Raw genomic sequence first — 27,093 nt, 5'->3', positions numbered from 1 at the left:
TCCATTCTTAGAAATTGAAAAGTGCAGTGTGGCCATACTAAATAAATGGGATGGGAGTTTGTCATTATGAACTTCACAGCTCCATGGTGGCTTCAATGAAGACTGGAAAGTCCAGTATCAAACTTCTCAGCACAATAAATCCACACTGATGCCAGTGTTAGATTATAGTAAAATGCACACAGAGGGCATCTTAGAGATACCCCCTGTATTTTACCCATCCCTCTAGTGTAGGGCTGATAGATCTGTGCCAGCTTGCCACTAACAGACCAGTTTCTGATCCCATGGAGTGAGAGCCTTTGTGCTCTCGGGGGTCAGAAACAAAGCCTGCTCTGGGTGAAGGTGCTTCACATCTTCCCTCTGCAGAAATTACAGCACTTGGCGATGAGACTCAAACGCTCAGGCCTCCTGTTACAGTGCCGCAGGGAGTTGTCTGCAGCCCTCCCTCGAATGAGCTCCACTTTTGGAGGCAGGTCCGGCTGAATAGTTAGGTAAAACAAGGAGGAGTCACCACTGCATCTAGGACCAACCCTAAGGTGTCCAGAGCTGAAGTGACCCCTTCCCCTTGCAGAATCCTTCATCTTGTTTTGGAGAAGGGGGACCAATAGGGATAGGAATGTGCCCCCCTCATCAAAGCGAGTGGGCACAGGAAGGGCATAGCTACCCACAGGGGCAGAGGTCATTGAATAATACCCACTGACACCTGTAACACCCCTGGTTACCTCAAGAAAGAAGGAGGACTGAAGAGCCCACCCCAAGCAGTGAAGACTGCAGGAGACAACTGACTTGGCCCCAGCCCTACCGGTCTATCTGCAGCTTCAAGACTCCTGCTGCAAAAAGGCGAAGCATCCTGCGGGTCCAGCGACCTCTACAACCCCCTAGAGGACTGCCTGCCCAGCAAAGGGCCAAGAACTCCTGAGGACAGTGGCCCTGTCCAGAAGAAACCTTCCAAAAGGACTCCAGAACTGCCCCCGATCTGTGATCCCTGTCCACTCTGCATCTGATGCCCACGGCCTGTGTCCAGGGGGCCCACTGGTCCAGCCCCTGGGTTGACCCCTCCTGGCCACCACGATGACACCTACAGCCTGAATCCGGATGACCCTCCTGACTACGACCGGATTCAATGAGGATTCCCTATGCCCAGAGGTACCCCTGCACCCGCAGCCCCCTAGCCTTGGGGAATCCAACCAACAGTCCAGCAACGTCCAGGAGGTGCCTCTCCTGCTTGTTCAGCTTTTGGTTTTCCTGAACCAACCCTCTGGATCCAGCCTGCAGCATCTTTGTGACTGAAAAGCACTGGGTGCCCAACGCTATGTTTGCACCCGGCCGCCCCTGTGCCACTGAGATTGTAGGTTTGGTGCTGACTTGTGGCCCCACCAGTGCTGACCTAAACCCCTAGGCCTGTGCCCTGAAACTGCAGGTACTTACCTACAATCTGTGTTCTACCAAGTGCCCCCAATCCTCATAGGATGCCACTGAAAACATGACACCAACTTTGACCTCTGCACCAGGCTTGCCCTGAGTTGCTGGTGGTGCACTTTTGGAGTCAACTTGAACTTTGACCTGTGGACAACCCCCCAACACTGGGATGGTAAGCTGAGTACTCAGCTGCTAACTTTGCTAACCCTTTTCCTCCCCTAGGACTACATTGGTTCCTATGAGAAATTCCACTGTCCGCTTTTAAAATTGAAGAGTGTTACTTACTTGTAAACTGTTTTATCTGCATAATCTAAACAAAGTACATTTGATACATATGCTTGATATCTACTTACAACTGTACTTGATTGCAACAAATACCTTTTGGTTCTAGTAATAAAGTAACAAAATATTTTTACTATATAAAAAGATTGGCCTGGAGTTAGTCATTGAGCATGTGCCTCATTTCTTCACTCTGTGTCTATACAGAGCCAGCTTCCTACAGAAGGTATACCTGAATCTTGGAAATCAGCGTGCATCATTCCCATCTTTAAGAAAGGGAATAAGAATGATCTGACTGGTTATAGACCTATTTCCCTGCTGGACTCTGTGGATAAGATCTTAGGGCAGGTAATTCTGCATAGAACTGAAATGGAACTTAAATGTGGGCTGCAGATCATGGATTCTGGGTGGAACGGGGCAACCTTGAGCAATGTTTACACTTAGATCTTATCATTGGGAAGTACACAACTGCTAAATCAGAAACTCTGTATTTAGCATTTATGGATCTCTGCAGCGAATTTGACAGGGTGATTTGCATTAAACTCTGGTGATAATTGGCAGAAAGGGGCCTGCCTAAGTTGATTATTGATTTTTTTAAACGTCCTTCATGACAGGGTCACATCAGTTAGGTATGGCATGAAGGGAGTGTGTTTTGGCCCCTATATATAGATGGCCTACAGTTTGTTTTAGCGTCTCAGGATATTGACTTTCTGTCTGTCAATGGCAAGCAGGTGCCATGTCTCCTATATGCTGATGATGCAGTCCTGCTTGCACAGACAGGAAATGGGTTAAGGTCTCTTATTAAAACCTTTGTAAAATATATGGATGAGTTAGGCCTGGATGTAAACATCTCTAAAACTCATGTTATGGTATGTGGTAAGGCAGAATGGAAAGTTATCCCTGCGTGGACCATCAAGGGGCAGCCCAATAGCCAAGTGAGGACGTTTTCTTATTTGGCGGTTACTTTTGACTCCAGGGGGAGCTTGTTCCCCAGTTTGTCTAAAAGATGCTCCAGTTTTAAATCTTTAGTAAGGACTGTGTTTGAGTTGGATACTAGAGCTGGTAATAAACCGATTTTTCCCCTGCTGGAGATTTATAAACTTAAGTATCTTCCTATCTCAACCTTTGGGGCATCGATTTGGGGAATCCGGGACTGTAGTAGCCTCCAGCAAGTAGAAAATAGATTTTGCAGGCGCCTACTGGGTGTAGGTTCAGGAACCCCATATTTTCTTCTCCATGAGAAACTTGGTACTGGCTACGTTGAAGATTTTATTAGGCTTCTTGGACTGCTTATCCTACAACTATGGTTATGAAATTCCCTCGTTGCGTTATGTTAAGAACGTTGCGGGTAGGTTGGGCCAGCCAGATCTGTTTTTTTTCCTCCACTTACTTTGCCCAAAGGTGTGGCTTGCTGGGTTAAAAAGGAGTTTAATAGAATAGCAAGGGAGAACAGAGAGACCAGGCAACTTGTTAAGCCTGCTGTGCATTCCTATCCAATCTATAAGTCTTGTCCGGGAGTTGAACCCCATCTCTCTCATGTTGAAAATGTTTGGTAAAGGACTCTTAACCAGGTTCCAGATGGGCTCCATAAGTTGCAGCCTCTATTTTCTGCTAGTTCAGTTTAATCCTAATTGTATTCTCACCTGTCCCTGTGATGGGGTTTCTGCTCAATCGCTAATGCACTTTACTCTCTTTTGAAAGTATTATGAGATTTTTGGCAGAGGCACCTATTGCCACTTTTAAAGATTTCTGGATTTCGACAATGTAGACCAGCTTTTTATTACTGATGTATAACTAATGAGCCTGTTGGGGATTTTTTTTAAATGCTTACAATAGCATACTGCTATCAGTTTTTAGGCTGAGCATAGCAGTGCGCAACTGCTGCTTTTCTGGCGTGTTGGTATGTATCTGGGCTTTTAACCACACCCACCGCACACCTATCACTCATTCATGGGCTTGCCCTTTAAAACCCCTTTATTTTTGCTGGTAAATGCTTTATGTTTGTCCTCCTCGGGCGGTTTTGTTACCGCCTTGGACATCGCCCCTGTTACATAGCTAACTGCACTTTTGCCGATACGTTTGACTGCGAGCGAACTTCTTTTTCCTTTTGTGTGCTGCGTCACGCTGATGCTGCGGCACTTTGAATCGGCTTGCTTATGTGAAACTGTACTACTGGTCATTTTCAATTTATTCAGCAAGAAAAGTCTAGTTAGGAGTTTACAACGCTAATAGCTCCAACTCGAGCAAATGCGAGACCCACTGCATTGCAAATGCTTGATAATAAGATGTTGACCTTTTTAATTATCTGTTGTATTTATCTTATGTTTATTTATGAATTATTTTAACTTTGTAGTAAGTCTGTATTTTCAGCATATTTTCTTTATTTTGTATGTTCTTTTTTTATTATAAATTTATAATTGAATACAGATGTATTCATTCATTCATTCTATATAAACAATGAAGAAACAGTAATGGAAAATAAGACAGAAAGAATGAAAGAATTACAGAAGAGACAAATGACAAGTTACAGAAGAAGAAAGGAAAGGAGAAAATGTGGGCGTAAAAGGAAAGCAGACTGGTATAAATATAATAAATATAAGGAAAAATGGTTCAGTGGAAAATAGAAAGAATGGAATGCATGAAAACTACAAAAAGGAAAAAAGTTAAGGTAGACGTAACACTGACAAATGTAGAGTACTGCTGATGCAAAAGCTAAAAGATAGCAGAAAATTAGTGAAAGTGAAAGAATAAGCACCTGGAAAAAGGACATGTGATTCGATAGGTGAATAACAGGGGCAGGTAGATGAGTGAATAAAACAGGTAGTGAGGGAATACACGAGCAAACAAAGACATATCAGATAAGCGTTCCATCAACACTGCAATATACATTAGGAGGTTATACTCTGTCAACTGTCCTATCCAGACTTACCTTGCATTGAGACATAGCTACCCTACTGTCAAACCTCTCTTGTCCATCACTGCCTTTAACTCTTGGGGATTTCTTCATCCTTGCAGGGTGTTTCAAGGACATTGTGTGTGTATTGCAAACATGTGTCTTTTAGGAATATGCTGGCAAGCCAGACCCAAAATGTACTAATAATTTCCAGGTCTGCAGCTAACAATCCAACCGGAGCTCTCTTGTCTGCCATGGAAGGTGGTAAACAACTTGTGATTTATAAGGGGAGCTAAGGGTGGAGCAATGTTTTAGTTTAACTATGTACCTCACCCGCTAGAAGCTTTACAAATCTACAAAAATGGTCCTTATGCATCATGTAACTAAAAACCCTGCATTGCAGTGATCAAGACATTGTGCATATTGTTAAGGTTACTTTGTATTTTTCCACTAAATGTCTCTCATCCTCAAGACTATTGAGGTCCAGTTTTACACTGTGTTTCTCTCAAGCAGATTACTAGACACAGACATGGTGCAAACAAATGTCCCACCAACTCTAAGGGGAGGAACAAAAACATTAGTTACCTTCTAGCCAGGCTATGGAGTGGTTACCAGCAGGGTAAATTAAGTCAAGTTTGCGACTGGAGTATTTCTCACTACCTTCCTCTACATATTTGGTATAACTAAATGCATTTGGGCGTGTCTATGTACAACACGGTGGCATACACAGATTGCTTCTTTACACTGTTGTCAGTCCCTACTTATTCAACACCTTGACAGTAAGTAGTCTTTCTCAGGATGCCAAGTACATATCAAACCAGCTCTGCCTATTTCCTTCCAGCTTCCCCTTCACTGCTAAACAGAAAGAGGAATCTTCCATTTGTATCGTCAACTGCTGCAATTTAAAATGCATCACCTTTCCTGAAAAGAGATTGGCTCCTAGCCATCTCTCTCAAAACTGAGAGAGTTAGTACAAATTGCCTTGTGAACAAATGTCATTGCTAACAATCATTAGGTTACACATCATAGGCAACTTTCTCCCTGGGCGGAATGCTTGTACAAAGACCATTATGACCCCGCACCAATTCTACTTGCAAGATCTCAGATTTCGTTCCACCCCTCATCATCAACTCCAGTACGGCCTCACCAAGCACATTACCAAACCCACCCAGACTGCCAGACACCTATTGGACTCAATTTTCTCCTCACTTAGCAGTATCACAGTCGTCAAGTTGGCAACTATTTTTTTGAAATCTCTTTATTGGCATTTTCAAGGTACAGACATATACGTAATAAGCAGCAGTAGTAAGTTGCAAAACCATACAATATATACACAGTTAAGCAACCATGCAAGGGATCAGGATCTTCAATAAATCTATGGTACATGGGGTTTCACCTGCAGGCTAATGTGTCAAATCCACTTACAGAATGTCAATACCAAAAGAGATCAACAAGAACAACACTATCAAACATTACACTGTCTGGTAGGTGGTGAGGGTCTCCCTCAGGACATAAAGAGAAGATGGAGAATACAATAGGAAGCAATGTATCAAACTACAACTATCAGGAGGTATCCAGTGAGGAATGCATGAGTCTACCTCGTAATGTGTGTGCATGAGGGGGCAGCCACTTGGTGTATGCAGTCTGCAACATCAAAAATGTTATGGCTTGGGGGGTGAGGGGAGTGGAGAAAGATGACACCCTTGGTTTTACATGTGATCCGCAATCTAAGATGGGGTGAAGAGGTTAGCACATCAAGGGAAAGGGAGATACAATCTATCAAAGAGCTTTTGCACATATTTGTCCCAAAGCATGGCGCCCCGCGCCCGAAGGAAATGGATGATAAAGCACCTGACTCTGCCACCATCCATTTATGTGTCACCCGAAGCCAAATTGAAATCTCAGGTGGCTGAGTTGCCATCCAGGACATGGCTATCAGCTGTTTAAATAGCGTTAATGCCTAGACACTCAGTCTTAACTAATGTTTAGAGCGTTTCAACCGTTTAGTGATTCCCAATAAGCAAAATAGTGGATTGAGGAAAAGGTGTATATCTATCACTGCAGATGTGTGCTCAAGTACTTGGGTCCAGGTCTGCACCAGAGGTGGGCACTCCCAAACCATATGTTGAAATGTGGCATCAGTGTGGCTGCATCTGGGGTTAGATAGGTTGAGTTCTCTGGAACATCGAATGAAGGCAGTGTGGAGTAAGACAGGTTTGACAGGGATAATCAATTGTTTAAGTATGAGACGTGCATTGCAAGACACCTGTTTGATGTGGCCTAATGCCACTGCCCACTGTTTGTCCCTAAGGACAGTGCCCAAGTCTGTCTCCCATCTAGTTCTGCCTTTAAGTGTCCAGCACACACTTGGCACCAGCAGAGCCCTATAAACAAATGACACAGCTCAGCGACCCACCCCATGGGTAAGGAAACAATACAGCACTTGATGAAGGGGTGGCTGCATCTCTCATTGACCATGCGCCCCTGATAACCCACGTTAGAGAGTGGCAATTGAGGAAGGAATCCGCATCCAGGTCATAGGTGTCTTAAGAGTTGTTGGAACATCTGTAAGGAGCCATCCTCAAACAAGTCGCCAAGTTCAAGCAATCCCCCCTCCTACCATAGAGTGGGGTCATGAACAGCCAGGAGCAGCCTTGTTGCAGGCAGGTCCCAAAGGGAAAGTTGTGGTGCATACAAGGGTGCTGAATGTTTGGACTGCATATACCTATTCCACACCAGTTTGACACTCGCAATAACCGAGGCAGATCTCTGGTAGGACCTCCCGCCGACAGCAGCCAATGTAGTAAATTACTACCGCTAAGCTCACCAAGTGCAAAAGCAACTTCTCCCTTCTTGTGTTTCGCCAGCCATTGCATAGGCCATTGCAATTGTGCAGGTGCATAGTATAATTCTAGGTCTGAAGTGCCTAGGCTCCCTTCCTGCATAGGCTGATGAAATATCTGGAGATAACCAGATCCGATTCCAACTCCCTGAAAAACGTCTTAGCAGGTATTACTGGAAGCGTCAAAAAGAAGTACAGGAACCTCAGGAGGACAAGCATTTTACCTATGGCTGCTCGGCCAATTTTTGAAAGGGTAACCTCCTCCAGAAGGCCATCAATTTACGCACTGAGGTCACAGCTTTACCATGATTACCATCCACAAGATTGCTATCATTATAGTATGCATTACTCCCCAAGTAGCGAAATGTATCGAAGTGCCAGGGAAGGCGATCTTGCCCCAGTCCAGCTCTCTCAGGAAGATTCAGTCCTCAGAGCAGGTAAATAGAAGACTTGACCGAGTTAACCCAAAGTCCCATTAGGTTACCAAAAGCGTCCAGCAGGTTGTAAAGGTCAGTCAAGGATCGGGTATGATCTAGCAGATATATAAGCACCTTATCTGTGTAAAGTGAGACAATAAGCCAGTTTGTATATATTTGGACACCACCGGGGGCCCTTGGTCTTACCATGAGAGGAGGTGGTGCTGATCTGTCTAAAAGGGAATCCGGAACACAGTTAATGTCCCCACACTATAACCCTGGGGCCTGTAGGTCATGTATTAATGATAGAGCTAGCGTGTGGAAAAAAAATCACCCTGATGTGTTTTAGATGCACAGATTGAACACAAGAAGGGGGGACGCCACCCAGCAGTCCCTCAATCGGTAAGTATCTGCCTTCAGTATCCTTCACTGAATGAAGGGCACTCCTGGAGCCACCCAAATCAAAGCTCCATGTGTGTAAGCTGGATACACAGTACTATAAGTTTGCTCCCCAACTTTTAGCAAACCTTTCAAGTTCTGTCCTAGTAAGATGTGTTTCTTGAAGGCATGCAATGTGCACAGTACAGCACCTAAGGTAAACATAAATCTTATGCTGTCCAGCAGGCAAGGCATCCTTCTAATATTCCAGGTCAGCACAGTAAATTCCATAAACATTGATAAATGAAGTGGTCCCAGAGTAAACACACCATAGCGGGGGGCAGACCACCTTATATAAAACAGTCATCCCAAGTCTCCAAAGTCCCGGCCGTCCAGCCAGATTAAGAGAAACCCACAAGAACTCTAATACAACAACAAAAAACACCCACCCGCAGGCTTAGATACCAACGTGTGCCAGTAATACCCAATCACAAAGAACATATATGATGTACACCGTTGGTAAGAAACAGTCCATTCGGAAATGTACGAAAGGGGGAGGGGGTGGACCTAGTGTAGTATGCAGAGAGTCAACCTACATCTGCGGGAAGATCTTCGAGTCCAACCAGTATAGTCCAAGTCGCAGGACCAACACTCCCAGGCGTGCCAACCTCTGAGATCATACATTAAAGGGCCCAGAAGTATGTCTCAGATTAAATAGAAAAAGCTAAAAAGGCCTTGGCTGTCAAGGGCCTGGGATCTCCTTCCTGGGGAAGACCAGGGGAGTGGACAGCATTTCCACTCCGTAGGCAACAGACCCTGGAGCTCCAACCTCTGAGTCAGCGTCAGTGTCCACAGTTAGGAGATGGTAGCGGTTACCACTATGAGTTGAGACTTCAGCAACCACTCTTGCTCTCTCCCAGACTGCTTGGTCATCCGTGGGGCGGGAGCAAGTTTTTGGCGGGCTTCTGTGGCGTTTCAGTCTTTTATCTGACCAGCCCCCCGCAAATCACTCTGAGAAGCATCGATATGGAGCTGAACCCCTCTGGAGCGCAGTCAGTCCCGCTCCTCTTTAGGAGTGGTGAAAAAGTGCATAGTATCAGGGTGTACCACTTGTAGTTTGGCAGGAAAAGGTAAGGAATACGAAAAAAAAACAAGGTGTGGAGCTGTGTTTTAACTGTCATAAAGGTGCTGCGCCCCCTCTCAACCTCTGCCGTGTAGTCTGGATATGCTGTGATGGTAACACCGTTGTCGGCCAGGGGGCCTTCGCTCTGAGTAACTACAGTATCAGGTCTCTGTCCTGACAATTGAGGAGGTGTTCTATAATGGGACGTGGAGAAGATCCTGCAGGGGAGGCACCTTGGAATTCTGTGTGCCCTTTCAATGGAAAAGAAGTTCCGGACCTTAGGCACAAGTACTGTCGTAGTTAGCCACTCTTCAAGGAACAGCTCCACTTTTGGATTCTCGGCTCCTTTAGGAAATCCCAGACAGCAGATATTATTCCACTGGGAGCATCACTCCACGTATTCTGCTCTTGCAGTGAGCTCCTGCCCCTCCTTCTGCAGAGTTGTGACTTGGTCTTGCAGGGTCTTTACTATGGGGCAATCTCCGATAGCGCGGATTCAGTACCATCCATGTGTTCCGCAAGTTTGGTGTGATCTGCATGCAGCAAGCCAGTTTCCATTTGGATCGCTCCGAACTGCATTTCCATTACATTCTTGGAGTCCTGTATAGAATGGAGCATGTTATCGAACATTGTTGTGTGTTTCTCTGGAGTATTCTCAAGTTGACGCATTGGATCCATCGAGAGCAATGTGGCCTAGAGCATGGCCAGTTTAGACCTTTAAGGAGGAAGTTTGTTTGCCTAAAAGCGCACCATGCCTCTCTGAGCACTGGCCCAAGCACAGCAGCAATTTGCCGAAATCTCTCATGAACCTCAACAGCTGCATCAACCCATATGCTGACACCCTAACTCCCCTTAAGCTCATCCCAACAGGAAGAACCAGATCACAGGCCAGCTGGTACCAAGAGAAACTCAAGTTGACAAAATGTCACTGCAAGTAACTGGATTGCAAATGGAGAACAAGTCAAGACAATGCAGATAAAGACATCTTCAAATTAGCCCTAAGACACTACCTCAAGCAGATACAGAACACAAAGCGCACAGCTCCTGCAGATCACATCAACACCAGCACTTACAGCAGCAAGGAAATCCGTGCCTCCTGCCGCCTGCAGCCTCACCTCCCTCACAAGACTTATGCAACAAGTTTTCAGATTTTTTTTGTTTTTAAAGAAATGCATCCCATGTACAGCAACTTCGACACACAAGCAGATCCCATCACCATCGCAACTCAACTTCCCACCCATGGCCAATAAACAGACCATCTTCTTAAAGGCTTCACCTGACCCTTTTCCCCACCACACCTCCACCAAAGGACTTCCAATCAGACAACCACGAACACTCATCTTCCACACCTCCATCAACCGAACCACCTTACCGGACACCTGAAAACATGTCACTATCATTCCTCTGTTCAAGAAACCATCTGCTGACCCAGCCACGCTTCCCAAATACAAAACCATCTCCCTCCTACCATAACCGGCAAAGGTTTTAGAGAAATAATCAATCAGCGCCTTACTGACCACCTCAGCAGCCATTAGCTCTCATTGCCACCACAGATAACATCTGCATGATCCTTGACAGAGGAGACATGGCAGCCCTCATTCTCCTTGAACCCTCTGCAGCATTTACCTTAGTCTTCCCATCCATACTCATCAGGCGCCAGCACAAGATTGACAACCAAGGACCAGCTCTCAGATGGATCTGCTCCTTCTTAATGGACACAACATAAGCCCAGAACCTTACTCCTCAGAAGCCCGCAAAATCATCTGTGGACTGCCTGAGGGTTCATCGCTCGGCCCCATCCTCTTCAACGTATACATGATCCCTCTGGTCAACATCATTCACACAGACAACATCAACATCCACTCCAATGCTGATGACACACAACTCATACTCTCCCTCTCAAACAAGACCTCCAACTCAAGAAACAAATGCACCAACTGCATGACCAAAGTTGCTAACTGGATGAAAGTCAACTGTATCAACCTCAACTCTGACAAGGCAGAAGAAGTGATCTCCGGCAACAGCACCTCACAATGGTAGTTCAACTGGTGGCTGGCCAAACTCTGACCCACACCAGGAACCTTGTAATGATGATCAACAGCAACCAGGACATGACTGCACAAGTCCACACTGTCATTGCATCCTAATTCCACACCCTGAAGATGCAGAGGAAGATCTTCAAGTAGCTCCTAAGCAGCACTGGAAAAACTGTCAGTCATGTCTTTGTCCGCAGCAAGTTGGATTATGGGAGCACCCTCTATGCCAGGATCACCAAGCAACTCACTAGAAGAGTACAAACCAACCAGAACTCTGCAGCCAGACTCATCCTCCCACATAAAACTCCCATTATACCAAATCGCGGGGAGCTTCACTGGATCCAGATACAAAAACATGTTTTCTTCTCTCTCTCTCTCTCTCTCTCTCTCTCTCTCTCTCTGCACTAGACACCTCAGGATCCTCACCTACCTAAACAGTCACATCTCCTTACACCAACCATCCAGACAACCCCACCCCCAAAAGACTTCTACTCGCCCACATCCCAAGCGTACACAGGACCAGACCAAGAGGGCGGGCATTCTCTGACATGGCTCCTAAAGTGTGGAACAGCCTCCCATTCCACATCAGAGCTTCCTCCTCTCTTTTTGAATCCCTCAAGAAGATGAAGACTTAGCTGTTCAATTAACTAACATACCACAGGCAGGGCTAAGCACACACCTGCTCAGCAACCAGGATACCTTTGCAGGTGATAGTGCACTTTACAAACACACCTGACATAAACATAACAAACATAACATAAGAAAACTGGATTGCCCTTCACTCTGGAAGTGAGTGTAGCTGAAATGTAGTTTTCTTCTAATTTGTATGGCCAGTCACAATTGAAGCTGTCACATTTTGAATAAGTTCGAGAAACTTTTCCTGACTACTGAAAGATAAACGCTCTAACCATAATCTTTTCTCAATTGACCAACATCATTGACCACCAGAACATGGGAGCCAGGATTAAGGTATGGATGAATATGTGAGAGAATGTTCAGGGAAAAGAAGCAAGATGTTGTCACAGCTGTTGCTTGAGATAATAGAATAATAACTTGTCACCAAAACAGATGCCCAAGTTCAAAATATACTTAGCAGGAGTGACATTAGACCTTAGAGAAGGGCCACTCAATGTTGTTCCAGAGAGGTGAGGGAATATCAGTTAATAACATCTCTATTTTTGATGGGTTGAGTTCAAACTATTTGCCGTCATCCACCACAATAATCAGGTAGAAAGGTGGCTCAGTGAGCAGACAGCTGGCAAGCCTTGCCCAATCTGATTCTGGCAGCAATGGCATCAATCCTTTAAGAACTCCCCAAGCTACAGTACACCAATATTCACTATAGCAGTCTTAACCTTACGGGCATTTCTGCTTTTTCAGTGCTCCATGTCCCTGAGTCCACTACATACTGGAAAATCATGCTAGTTTGACTTTGTCCTCTGGGGAAACATAAATCATGACCACTCAGTAACAAGTAACTCCTCTCTGTTCCTGAAAGATGACTATTATCGACAACCAAAACTGTCATGCTCTGATGCACTGGAAGCACTTACAAATTAACTTGACCAGAGAGTACATTGACTGACCCAGACCACCCACTTGATCTCTATTTGGCTGTGTGTTCCTTTTGCATAGGTCCTGGGACCATCTGTACAGTTTTGGCCGACCAACTGAGCTACTTTGAGAAACAACTGCTCCAGTACCTGGAATCGTAGACACTGTAGACATTCAATAACACAACAATGGGGGCTGAAACCCATGGTATTACTCAAAAGCTTCAGGAATCCAATCTAAATAAAGACCTTTTAAAGCGATTGTGATTACTGCAACTAAGATAACAAGGAATAAATAGATAATTTAGAGGTTACAATTTCTAGGTGCTACATTTATGTTATGATTCTTTTGGTCCATAACAGAGTATGTGGGTGCACCATCTGTTTGTTTTGTTTACACTTTTCATAAATAATACTGGTGCTTGGAACACTGAACTTTACAATAGGGTGTCATGCTATACCTGGAGTTAACGTCACAACCTATCCATCTACCAACTGAGAGAAGTACATAAATGTAGTGTCGCTAACCAATGAGCTGAGAGTGGGGGAGTGATGTAAACTATAACTGTCATCTGGAATATAATTTTGCTGCTATAACCTATAGTTGGGTTCTCTACACTCATTTCTTGTTTTGTTTTTAATCTTCCTGCTCTTAATTACATCTTTGATATTTAAAGTAAAGGTAATATTTCAGTTCGCAATTGGACAAGTGTGGTGTGCCTTCACTGTTCCAGACACTGCATTACAGAAATTCTGTCATGCTTTGCTTCAACCAAGAAGACAGGGTCTGGCATGTGCGGGATTATGTCATTGTACAATGTGAATAATGCTGCCTTTGCTCTACTGAAGTTTCATAGATGTGTTCATTGAGAAAATGTAATTCGAGAAATCAACAAGAACACAACACAATTAATTAAGAGACTTCAGAGCCTTAGATCTAAGCACTACATGTTTCAATAATACTCTGACAGTACTATAGGATAATTTCATAAATTAATTTAAGCCATCTTCTTAGGAATTTGCACCACTCACACAGACACTGATGAACTTGGGAACGCTTCATACAATTACCACCCTGTCCCTCCAACACCTAAATAACTTACGATCAAGTCTTGTCTTGTTTTGAAAGTGTTGATGTAGTGATGGTAGTGGAAGTCGTCCATCTGCCTCAAAATAGCTGTCATACAGGCAACAAAGCAGCCCTGGAAAACAAGAAGGTGAAAAGGCAGCTACCAATGAGGAGTAAATTATTGTTAATGCTGACCAGAAGAATCAAAGTCACAAATAACTTTTTTTATTGAGTTATTCTGTGTAGAATTGTTGGTCACAGATGTTGTTATGTTAATGGGATTTGTAATGTGCATCTTATCACCTGAAGGATATCCAGGCACTGGTGCAGGTGTGTAGGTCATCTGCTGAGTGTTAGTTGAACAGCCAGGTCTTCAAGGAGGAGGCCCTTATGTGTAGAAGGAGATCATCTTATGCTTTGAGCGCAAGGTAGGAGAAGGCTATGCCTCCTGTTCTGCTATTTTGTATGTGAAGGGTGTGTGTAAGAGAGAGTGAGGCAAAGCGTAGGAGTCTGGTGGAAGTGGAGGGTGAAGTTGAGGTAAGCTGGACCAATGTGGTGCAGTGCCTTGGATGCATGTGTGAGGATTTTAAATTTGGCAGCACTTTTTTATTGGCAGTCAGTGGATTTCTCTGTGGTGTGGAGTGATGTGGGTGAGCCATCGGAGGTCCAGGATGAGTCTAACTGCAGCATTTTGGATGGTCTGAAGTCGGTGGAGGAGGTGGATGGGGATGCCAGCAATGAGTCCATTGCTGTAGTACGGCCTACTGGGGACTAGGGCTTGAATTGATGGTATGCCTGGTGCTCTTGGGGAGCCATATGACAATCTTTTTGAGGATGCGTAGTATGTGGATCAGGAGGAACTGACTGCATTTACCTGTGGGGCCTTGTTGAGTTTATCATCTAAGATGATTCCCAGGTTTTATGTATGGTTAGTAGGTGATAATGTTGGACAAAACTCTGACGGCCACCAGGTAGAGTTCCGAGGGAGTTTTTTTTTACGTTAAGCTCTCTTTATTTAGTTTTGCATAAAGAAGCAGACAATACAATACACCTCCCCTCCTAAATCAAGGGTATGCAAACAAAATATACATTCATTACTACAGTTAGCAGCCCAGGGACTTGGCCAGAGCCGGGTAGCAGGACATAGCTGATTGTGTTCTTACCTGGGTAGTGAGCACAGTTGACGAGGGCTCCTTCTCCTTTAAACTATGTTTGATACCCGGGCCATCCCCTGTCTGGGTAGGCACTTTTCTTCCTCCCCTAGTCAGTCACTTATCTCCCCTCTCTCCAGGGCCCCCAGATTTTTTCGAATTCCAGGTGGAGTTCTCAGTCTCGAAGATCAGCTCTTCTGTCTTGTCTAAGTTGTTTAAACCAGTTGGATTTCCTACATCCTGTTATGCAAATCGAGCAGAGGGGGACTTGTTTGACACTGAATTCATGAGATGGGTGCCTTCAGCATAGGAGGTGATGGAGAAGCTGTGACATCTCATGACGTAGGTGAGTGGTATTGTGTATATGTTGAACAGGGCAAAGCTGAGAGATGACCCTTGAGGGACTCAGCAGACCAAGTCCCTGGACTCTGATGTATAGGAACGGCGTCTGACTCGCAGTGTTCTCTCTGTGAGGAAAGAGCATATCCATTCGAGGACTGGACCTTGGAAACCTTTTGCATGTAATATTTTGATGAGGCTGGAATGTGACAGTATCAAACGCAGCTGAGAGGTCCAGCAGAATGAGGGTGGCAGTTTCTCCTCGGTCCAGTAGGGTGCAGATCTTATCTGTGGTGGCGGAGTGCTGTGTCTGTACTGTGGTTGCCTAGAAAGCCAGATTGGCAGTGGTCGAGAAGACTGTGGAGTTCTAGGTGGTTGGTGAGTTGTTGGCTGATTGTCTTCTCTATCACCTTCACTCGCTATGGTAGCAAGGAGATAGGGCGGAAGTTGTCCGGTTCGTTGGGGTTTGCCAATTTTCTTTTTTTTAGGAGGGCCATGACTGCAGCATGATTCCAGTCCTCCGAGAAGAATGCAGGCTCAATAGAGGAGCAGATGACGTGAGTAAGGAGTTTGCTAATCACAGGTCCTCCTAATTTGTAGATATGATGTGGACATTGATCTGTGAGTCTCTGAAGGGGATGTTTTTCATGAGTGAAATGGTGTCTTCCTCAGTAAGTGTTCACCAGTTGGTTAGACATCTGTCCAAGTGGTAAATGGGCAGCTTGCTGATGATGTCCTCAGGGTTTGGTTGTATTTACAAGTAATTGTAGAGCCTTCCAATGTTGCAGAAGTTTGAGGGAGTATTTAAGCAGAGTTCCTGGGAGTGGGAGATGTAGTTGGCTGAGGTATCAGGGATGATGAATCCCTTGATAACAGCAAAAAATCTCTTTGCTGTTTTAGGAGCTGGCTTCAATCCAGTCCATGATCTTCTCTAGGTGTCTAGCAGGACGTGTGGTAGAGCTGACAGCAGCCTTCTAGATTAATCTGGCGATGGTATTGTAAGTGGGTCTCCATTTCCTTTCCATCCGTTTGCAATATCTTTTGGAGTCCAGGAATTCTTCCATATACCAGGAGGCCTGTTTTTTTCTGCAGTGTTTATGAGTTTTGATGGTTGACAGAGCATTAGCACAGTAGAAGATTCATTGGCCGAAGTTGGTGATGTCCTTGGCTAGGTCGCTGGTATTGTTGTGTCGGTTTGTTTCGAGTGTAATGAGCAAGTAAGTTTCTGTTATTCTGTTCCAGTTCTGGCTGGGTGGGTTGATGTTGATGGGAGCTTTGGCTTGTGGCATGGAGATTTTGAAACAGATGATGTAGTAGTTTTTCCATGCGATGCTGTTGCCTGAGGCAAATATATTTTTTAAGTATGTCCTTGCATTATGCATGGGGTGCATGATGAAATGGGAAAATCCTATGTTGCATAGACTTTCAAGGAGTTCAGCGGAGCAGTTGCTGGAGGAGCCTTGCAGGTGGAAATTGGAACTGAGGAGAAGTAGGACATCCTTAGTGTTGATGATGAGGAGGAGGTGATAAACTCTGAGATGAGGCTGTTGAAGTTGTCTCATGGAACCAGCCAACCATGGTGCCCTTCAGAGTGGTGGTGCTGTTAGTTTGTAGGATTAAGTGTATGTGTTCCAGGAACAAAGTATCCAAGTCAATGGTAGTTGTGCATTTGAGGGTGTCTTTGTATATCATGATGAGTCCCCCTCCAGGAAGAGGTGGTCTGGTGTGCTGCTCCTGAGGAGGTACCAAATAATGATAGGTTGTTTTTTGAGCGATCAGTTGCTGAAGAGCAGGCATTTGAGAGTTTTCTGATGGTCTGGCATGTTTGGTGAGGTGGGGTTGTGAGAGGGTGACATGTGAGTCAGGGTATGGGGAGTATGCAAAGGCGTTTTGCTGCTGGTAAAGTGACAGTGGAAGTAAGAGAGGTCCTACAGTGCTGGGAGGTGCAGTGCAGCAGCAGTGGGTGGATGGGCATCCTGGGTCGAGCGAGTGGAGGGTCATGACAGAGTAGCAGCCGAGGGTGATCCAACCAGGGGTTGTGGCACATTCCAGGCATGGATGGGCACAACTGAGCTTTCCTTAGACATGGCTTTGGTGCACCAGCAACACCACTGTGCAACAGTCACCATTAGGTAGGCCCTGAGAGGAAGGAGGAGCACAGGGGGGTGGTGGACGGTGTTATGAAAAGGAGGCAAGAAGATGTGACAGAGCAGGTAGGAGGGGGGGAGGTGGGAGAAGGAAAGTATGAGAGGGAGTTGGCCTGTGGTGGAAGATAGTAAAAGATACAAAAGTATGAAAAAAATTATGAAAAAGGCACAGAAGAAAAAAGAGAAAAGAGGTACAAAAATAATGTAAACGTGTGAAAGAGGCTGAAAAGTAATGGAAAAGGGTGAGAAAAGAGGCATAAAATATGAGAAAAAGTGAGAAAAAGATGCAAAAAGTGTGAGAAAGAAAAATGTACAGAAGGATGAGAAAAGAGAGGTACAGAGAGCAAGAGTGCACACAAGTGAAGAGGAGGAGATTGTGGAGAGAGAGAGAGAGCAGAAGGAAGAGCAAGGCGGGCCACGAGGTGGAAAGTCAGGTCCGAAGCAGCCTTAGACTGTCCGGAGGACCTGTCCCTGGTAAGTGGGGTAGGGTGCTGGGGCCTAGGCACATTAAAATTAACTAAAGCATCACCAGTAAATAAACATGTGATATCTCATTTTTACACTGAAAACTCTTCTTAAATTGTCGACCATCACGGACAATGAGATTGTCTGTAGAATAAGTGTTAAGCATCATCCCATTAATCCACCTCCATTATTTCAATGTCCTATTTCTTCTTGCCATATGAACCTACAACATTAAAGTGAACGTCATTGCAGAGACAATCCATTACACTGATGTTTGCATTTGGACTTTGAATTTGAAAGTAAGCAAATAAGTTTAAACATTGACTGAATATTTGCTTTAATTTAAGGCTAGTGTTTCTTGAAGTAAAATGCATTAAAAGTAATATGAATGTATCTAAACATTCATTATTATTTAAGGTTTCCAATATTTTTAATTAACATTAGTAATTAACTATTTAACATTTATTAAAATGAGGGTCAAGGTTAGGAGTTCCCATGTTACTGTTTCATTTAAAATAAATTGGTTATTATAATTGGTTACGCAACATTGGTAATGCTTAGCATTAAGTTTAGCTCTTATGTTCCTGTCTTAACTTAGTAATATAACACACTTCTGAATGCAATTATTAGACATAACTGTACTTCAAACAGTGGATCTGGTTCTTGACTTTCATGATAATCAAATGAACAAAATATTTATATTAATTTAGAGGTAGTTCAAGAGTTTGTTCGAGATTCAGAGTTTGTTTATTTAATATACATTTATTTTATATCATCAAATAAATATTGACAATTTGTTAGGATTAAAGTTTATAATTTCAATGAATTGAATTAATACTAATATAATCTTCTATTTTACATTTATTAGCTTTACAGACTTGGGATTCCCACTTTTATAATGTAATTTTAATTGATTGCTATCATAATGAAATATGTATATGTAACATCTGTTATGGTTTTAGTAACCATTAAGGTTATGAGTCCATATTATTTAACTTAATGCAATTAAAATGCCAAATTTGTTTGTAGGAAAGTACCCTCTTTCTGGCATGGTTACCCCCACTTTTTGCCTGTTGTCAGTATGTTTTGACTGTGTTCACTGGGATCCTGCTTACCAGGACCACAATGACTATGCTCGCTCCCTTTAAACTTGGTTGCTTGGAACAAACACACCCCACATTTGGCATAATGGTGCCCCGTTGTAAGTCCCTAGTATATGGTACCCAGGGCATTGGGGCACCAGTGGTCTCCCATGGGCTGCAGCATGTATTATGACACCCATTGGGAGGCCATGCAAAGTGTATCTGCAGGCCTGCCTTTGCAGCCAGCGTGAAAGGGTGCATGCACCCTTTCTCACTACAGGTCACTGCATCAGGTCACTCCTAGTCCAGAGGGCTGGGTGCAGGTACCTGTGTGTGAGGGCACCTCTGCATGCAGAAGTGCTCCCACAAACTCCAACTCCATTTTTATGGGCTTCGTGAGTGCAGGGATGCCATTTCACGCGTGTACTGGACATAGGTCACTACCTATGTCCAGCTAAATAATGATAACTCCGAACCTAGGCATGTTTGGTATCACACATGTCAGAATTATACCCCAATACTGTTGCCAGTATTGGAAGTATGATTCCATGCACTCAGGGGGCTCTTCAGAGGACCCCCAGCATTGCTCCTACCAGCTTTCTGGGGTTTTCCAGGCAACCCAAGCTGCTGCCACCCGTCTGATGGGTTTCTGCCCTCCTGCTGCTTGAAAGCTCAAGTCCAGGAAGGCAGAACAAAGAATTCCCTCTGTGAGATAGGGGTAACACTCTCTCCTTCTAGATATAGGTGTTACATGGCTTAGGAGGGGTAGCCTCTCCAAGCCACTGGTATGCTTTGAAGGGCACATTTGGTGCCCTCCTTGCATAAACCATTCTGCACAAAACTGGACAATGGAGAGGGGAGTGACCACTTCCCCCTGTCCATCACCACCCCAGGGGTGGTGCCCATGGCTCCGCCAGAGGGTCCCTTGTTTCTCCCATCTTGAATCCAAGGTGGGCAGAGGCCTCTGGGATTATCTGAGTGGCCAGGTCAGGCAGGTGACATCGGAGCCCTCTCCTGATAGATGGTCACATGGTTAGGTGACCAATCCCCCTTCCAAGGCTATTTAGGGTCTCCCTCTTGGGTGGGTCCTGAGATTTGGCTTGCTAGATTCCAGCAGGACTCCTCTGCAACCTCTACTTTGACTTCTGGCCACTGGATCTGCGACTGGACCCTCCACCAACCGATAAGCTGAATCCACGACGAAGACTCTGCTTGCAACATTGTTCCAAAGCGCCTTCCAGCTTCTGCAACATTTCCCCGGCTGTTCATCATCTGAGGGCAGCAAGTCTTCAGTCTGCACAAGAAAGAAGAAGGAATATCCCTTGGAATGAAGGAGTCACTCCCCTGCATTTGCAGGCAGCAACTGCAAAGACGACAGGCTGCTTGGCTCTCTTCTCATCCTGAGCTGCGTGGATCCTCCATCATGGGTGGTGGTCTGGAGTGGTCCCCTTGGTCCTCTCTGCCAGCTGTCCAACTTTGGCAAAGGTAAGCCATTGCCTTCCCATGCAATACAGCACACTGTGCACCACGTCTCTTGCAGCTACCAAGGCTTGCTGGCATCTCCTCCAAGGGATCTTCAGGCTCCGTGTAGCCCCAGCCCCAGCACTCTTCCCTGCGATGCACAGACCTCTGCCTGCTTCTCCTGTGGTGTGGGACCCTTTTTCAGTTGTGCTGCATGGGCTCCTCTGAAATTCCTGGGTCCTCTTCCAGTGGGTCTCCTGTAGGGGTTGCCTTTTCTTTTGTGAACTCTCTACCTTGATGAGGGTGTCGTGTGACCTCCTCCAAAGGGTTGAGTCCTCCTGGAGCTTGCTGGTCCCCGGCAGCTGCACTTTTCCTCTTCCTCGACTCTTGCCTTTGCCAAGGCTTGCTGGTGGCTTTTCAATGCCACAGACAGACTGCAATCTTCCATCTGGCATGGGACATCGACTGCATTCTCCAGGAACTCTTCACCGGCTCCAGGGCTGCATTGCTGACCGTCTTCATCGTACTATCAACCAACTCCTACAACCACAGATGGGTGTGTGGTGGCTCCTGCCACCACCGGACACTCCTGCGACTTCTGGATTTGGTCCCCTTCTTTTTCAGGTCTTCCTCTCCAGGAATCCACCACTGGTTTCTTGCACTCTTGTCTGGGTGTTGCCTTATTCTTTTGGTAGTTCGGGGAAAATCCAGTAACTTACTCCTTTCTTTCTGGTCGCTGGGGGGCACTGTGGTACTTACCTTGGGAGTTCCCTAGTTCCTCCAGCTCCCTTCTACAGATACCACTTACCTAGGTGGGCGGTCCTGCATTCTCATTCCATTTTTTTAGTATATGGTTTGGGATCCCCCTAGGGTCACTATTGTCTATTACCATTGCACTCTTTTCTATTACTATTTATGCCTATTTCTGATTACTAGTGTACATATTTAGTGTGTTTACTTACCTCCTATTGGAAGGTTGCCTATCTAGTGTTGATACTGTGCTACTGTAATAAAGACCCTTCATTTTCGTAATACGGTGTTTTGTTTATGTGTGTAAGTGTTGTGTGACTACAGTGGTATTGCATGAGCTTTGCATGTCTCCTAGATGAGCCTTGGCTGCTCATCCACAGCTACCTCTAGAGAGCCTGGCTTCTAGACACTCCCTACACTACACTAATAGGGGATACCTGGACCTGGTTTAAGGTGGAAGTACCTTAGGTACCCACCACACAGCAGGCCAGCTTCCTACAGTGTGCATCCAATATCACCTACGACTAGAGGGTCTTCTTATAAAGTGTTTGTAACAGTGTTCATTTCAATTTAGTACAAAGAGAAATTTCTAAACTACAGAAATCTGAGGTTGTCTTGACCTTTGCTTTCAAAACATTCCATAAGTGGGGCACATATGAAGGCATTTGCAATCTTCTTATGTACAGACAAACACTGTTTCCTTTGTTACTACTAACCAAACTCTGTTCTGCCAATAGATGATGCTGGATGGTTTAAACATTTTTTCCACCATTTAGGGACTGCCAGCTATGCTGCAGTACCAAATATGTAACAATTACCAGAGCTAGAGTGGAGATAAAACTGGGCCTCTTCACCCACGAGTATAAACATGGCTGGTCTGTATTCATGTGAGCTCTCATTTATAAGCACTCTTCGTTCAAAAATGAGCTGTCCAACCAAACAGGACCTTTCCCAATGTGTTTAATAATGGTTACAACACCGTCAAAATATACTTCTTAGGATTCTGAGAGGCAGAGATTTATATTTGTTTCTTTACACTATGAAGGATGGAAATTTCGGATGTAAATCATTCCATGCTCTCTTGAGAAGCACAGCCTTTGTCAGACCACCTCTACAATTACTAAACATTATTCTGAAAGATGCAGAAAATAAAACTTGGTCACAGTCAATTTGCTTGGTGTCGGATTTTGCTGAACAAGACTTCAGTGGGGAAAAAAACAAAAAACCTATAAAAGATAACATGAACTCTTACGAGGTGTGCTGACTGTCTGCTCATTCCAATAACCGTCCTGTTCACCCTCCGCAGTAAGCGCTCCATGATCATCTGAATATGCACTGCAGTGGGACCCTAGGGAACAAAGGCATCTTACGTGCAGAATTTGATTTCAGACATTTCTTAATACATAGTTCCCAGTGATAGCCCCACACAAAGCACATGCACAATGACAAAACATTGAAAATATTCTCAGTCTTCACACATCTCCTCACCAAGTTAGCTTTTTAAACAGACAATGAAGATTACGACTCAAGCTATGGCAGCATTTTTTCGTTTAATCGCACTTCCCCTCTTTTCAGGCTGCTTTTTTTCAAACAAATGCAGTGAAAACAAAGATGAACATTCTTCCCATAACCTGCTATTTCCAGCCACCATTTTGGATGGTCCCGATTTTTCTGGTGGCAATAGCTAGACCTGCGAGAAGAGCACTGCATAGGAAGATTGAAGCCAAAATACTTTAGGCTGGAGTTCCTCCCTCTCCCACTCTTATTATTTAGCCCCAGAAGCAAGATACTTTGAACTAAAAAAAAGCCTATATCAGTGGTGCTACTCACTGGTGTTTTAGTCAAGAAGAATTATTGGTATGAAGATTGAGAGCAAAACTGTTCTGAAAGACTTCATGCCAGCCCACATAAAAGTCAACCCAACTTACCAAAAGTGCCAAGCAAAGTACTTCAAGCATTCTCATTTATCTTCATACTCATCATTTACCTTGTCCAAAATCTTTCATAGATGAAGTGAATCATCCCAAATGTTGAGCACATCACTACCAACACTCTCAAAAAAGAAGTCTGGAAAAAAACATCTTCTAAGCAGTACTTATGAAGAGAGGCACAGACAAATATTTAAAAATGGGCAGATGAGACAGAAAGCAGGGACGAAGGCACACCAGATTTTAATATTGGCCATTTATTCACAACCACCTTAAATAAATCTATAAATTAATAGTGGTGCTATTCAAATTAACTGGAATCTAGAAAGAGGAAAAGGCCAAGTTTGCCCTGTCTGAATCTTATCTGGAATATGCCAGTTGCAAGCACAGCTCTGCAGTGATGCTCAGTAAACTGAACTGAAGTAGGGTATTCTGTTAATGAAAACTAAGAAGTAAAATTGGAAGATTAAATGGTCTTTAGTAGCCACATTGGCTACCATGTTTCAATACAGAAGTAGCTCAGAGGTCTGATTAGCAATCACATTTTGTTCTTTGGGTTTGGCTTTATGCCTCCCTATTTTTGCCATATTTATTTGTTCCCTTCCCCTTACCACATCTTTCCGGTCCAGCACTTCTAGGATGTTGCTAAGGAGCTGCGAACTGGCCTCGTGGTCTGGCTTGTTAGAATAGTCATCCAGCTGGCCACTGAGTTGGTCGATCAACAGTGGAAGAAGAGCATCTCTGCACTCTGTGAAAAGGAGACGACATCAGCAATGTACCTAACCTTCAAGATCTGGGTCTGCAGAGAGCTAACCTTGACTTAATCAGTTATTTACAATATGGCTGACTACTCATACTTTCCAACATATTCACATATACAAATTACACAGGCAACAAGAGTGCTTTGTGCAGTTATGGTTAGGTAAGACTTTCAATGAAAATGCATTGTTTATGTTTTGCTATTAAATTTGGCACTGTTTGATGAATCTGAACAAACTATTTCAATCAAAATGTATAAATGTTGAAGATTGCTCAAGTAAGAACCCTTGCTTTATTTGGTTTGAATCTATTTTCAAAATATTTGTATTTAAAAAGAGTTTTGGGTCTGTGCATGAAGATATCACATTTTAGAAACATCTAACATATGTACATTTCATACACACATCATTTAACTGCTTATTGCATTGGTGCAGTCTAACCCGAAGATGGCCATCTGATGTGATAAGATAAAAAATAAAAAAAAACAATTAGGAGCCTACTCACTTGAGTCATGAAAAAGTATTCAATATGCTTAGTCTGTATACAGTGCATGTGCGAGTTGAAGAATTAAATAAGACAAAACGTACGTACAGTGGTTTAATGTAGATTTTAGATGTAAAATACTCCTGTGTGCATTGCAATGCAATAATTCAATAGGAGGTGGAGGGGTACACTAAAGTAACCTATATCCCTACTGGGACAGACATAATGCTTTTGGATGATGGAATGTGTGAATGACAATTTCAGAAGCCAATGGCTGACAGAGGCCTACCTAAATAGGTCAATTATCTTCAGAATAAATTTGCTGAAAACTGAGCTTTTAAACCTGACCTACAAATTAAAGAACACTGATTGATATTTAATTTGTATTATATAGTGTCTATGTTTGTTTAGGAATGTAGGTTTAAACTTGTAACAATTGTGGATTAAGATGTAAAACTTGATGTGAAATTATTTATTGAACTACTACGTTTAGGAGAAGAGAGTTTGCTCACTGTAACATACACCTTACCCTGTAACTACCAGTGAATTATTTTATGAAATGTGCAGTAACTGTTTTTATTCTATGATTTTCAGAATGTGTTTACACTAAAACAGAATGGGTAGTCTGGAAGCCTTCAGCAATTTCCATATGATTCTATGTAGCAATTATCTGTTGGTTACCCTAGAGAGTAAGCAAATATAGTTGACCGTACAATTTCCAAATGATTTCCTCTTCCTACATAAAAGGTATATGCCAGCGAAGAAAGACTATTATCTATGCTAAACTGAGTTGAGTAATCCAGAAAGGGACCTTACTCTGAGGGTTTCTCTGCACCACATGAGACTTGGCTGGACCAGGCCTGAGTTCTAAAAGTAAGAGCTTTATGGGTTCAGTGGGCTAAGAAATGTGTTAGGCTCCACCCTAGTTTCTGCCCCATACTAGACTCTAAGACTCCCATCACACCTACCATCTGCAGCTGAGGTTCAATGAGATCTACCATTGGACTACTTCCATGAGCACTGTATGTTGTGATGTTTTTAATGTTGTATGCATTAATATTTGAATGTCCTTCTAATCTCTTGTGTTTCATGTATTAGCTTAACATGTGCTCTACCTTCACATATTCCATAATTAGCATCATCTTAATACTTCCATGCCTTATATAATAACAAGAAAAATAAATTTTGACATTGCTATTTATCTTCGAATGGAGGATATCTTTGCTACCTGGTTTCAGAGTAATACATAAATGCAGGTACGAGGCATCTGGCAGGAACCTTCTAGTACTCACCCGACTGTCGAAACAGCTCACTCTCCACTATCTTGGTCATGCAGGTCAGTTTCTGATGCACTAGTTGATTATCAGGTATACTTTGGATAAATTTGCTGAACAGAATACTAGAAGACAAACAAGGTATGAACATCCCTATTTTACCACCTCACCCTGCAAACACCCCCAGCAGATGTCCTTAAAAGCTTTCACCCGGTGTGTATTGGAAAAACATGCATAAAGTCAATACGTGAGAAGAAAGGTAAGTGATAAAAAAAAGGCATATGGTTGTGGACTGTTAATGCACTGTTAGCTGCAGAAACCAGGCTAATAAGGCTAGTTCAACATCCAGGCACAAAAAGAAATCTGCTTTGCTCATTCACCAGACCAGGCCATTGGGAAGCTTGCTTTAACAATGCCAGGTAACACTGCAAAGTGACATGAGATGTAATCTTATATAGTTGGTGAAGGTTTAAAGCAAGCCAAGGTGCATTTTTCTACACTGAATTTTAAAATTGTGTTAACATGCACCAAAGTAATATTTCTATCAAATATACAGAATATAAATATCTTGGATTTCTAAATACAACAAAGCAATGCTAAACAAACCCCACTGTAAATTAGATGAAAATCAGTCTCATACCCATTGAATGCATGCTATAATTTGGTTTGATTTGGCATGCTAAACTCTCTGACAAATTTTACTAGGTTGACCATCCTGTTAGACCAACAAATTATTTTCATAAACCCTAGTATACTCAGTCAAAGCTTAAAACATTTTACAGTAAATATTTCTTATTGTTAAAAACAATTACCTTAGTTCAACAGGGTCAAACACTAACTTGACGTCATTAATGATGTTTGGCAGGTACTTTAAGGCAGCGCCCTATTGGGATATAAAGAGTAGTTTAGTTTGGTTGTTCTTCAGTGTCACTTATGATACTCATAATGGTATAGCACGTCTTTATTGTGGTGTAATGACACAACCTTTCTAATGCAAATACTTCATTCAAACGCTAATCCTCACTTTATAAACAGGAAAAAAAATTCTCACTGGATCCATGGCACACCAACCTTAATCTTTACAGCCTCCTCCAGTGGTCGATCCATTAAGACATTGAAGGACAAGAAAAGTTGCCGGATGGCGTTATTAAACTCATCGCCATCCTCGCTTTTTCCGTAAAATCTAAACAAAATAGACAATGCATAACACATGATAAGTTCAGATTCTGTCCTGTTAGCCATCTCTATT

General features: G+C 43.6%; 1 protein-coding gene across 1 annotated transcript in view; it reads right to left on the bottom strand.

Annotated features, from left to right (window-relative positions):
* DOCK5 (dedicator of cytokinesis 5) overlaps positions 1-27,093 on the bottom strand; it is a 799,955-nt gene that overhangs the window by 250,065 nt on the left and 522,797 nt on the right. The window contains exons 23-28 of the mRNA XM_069214140.1: positions 26,916-27,027; positions 26,657-26,727; positions 25,863-25,969; positions 23,940-24,076; positions 22,653-22,748; positions 14,040-14,138 (exon numbers count right to left, since the gene is read on the bottom strand). Coding sequence (XP_069070241.1) covers positions 14,040-14,138; positions 22,653-22,748; positions 23,940-24,076; positions 25,863-25,969; positions 26,657-26,727; positions 26,916-27,027 — 622 coding nt within the window. The remainder of the gene's footprint in view (positions 1-14,039; positions 14,139-22,652; positions 22,749-23,939; positions 24,077-25,862; positions 25,970-26,656; positions 26,728-26,915; positions 27,028-27,093) is intronic.

This window comes from Pleurodeles waltl, chromosome 11 (assembly GCF_031143425.1).
Source record: "Pleurodeles waltl isolate 20211129_DDA chromosome 11, aPleWal1.hap1.20221129, whole genome shotgun sequence".
In the NCBI taxonomy this organism is placed as follows: Eukaryota; Metazoa; Chordata; class Amphibia; order Caudata; family Salamandridae; genus Pleurodeles; species Pleurodeles waltl.
This window is presented reverse-complemented; position numbering and strand designations above follow the sequence as displayed.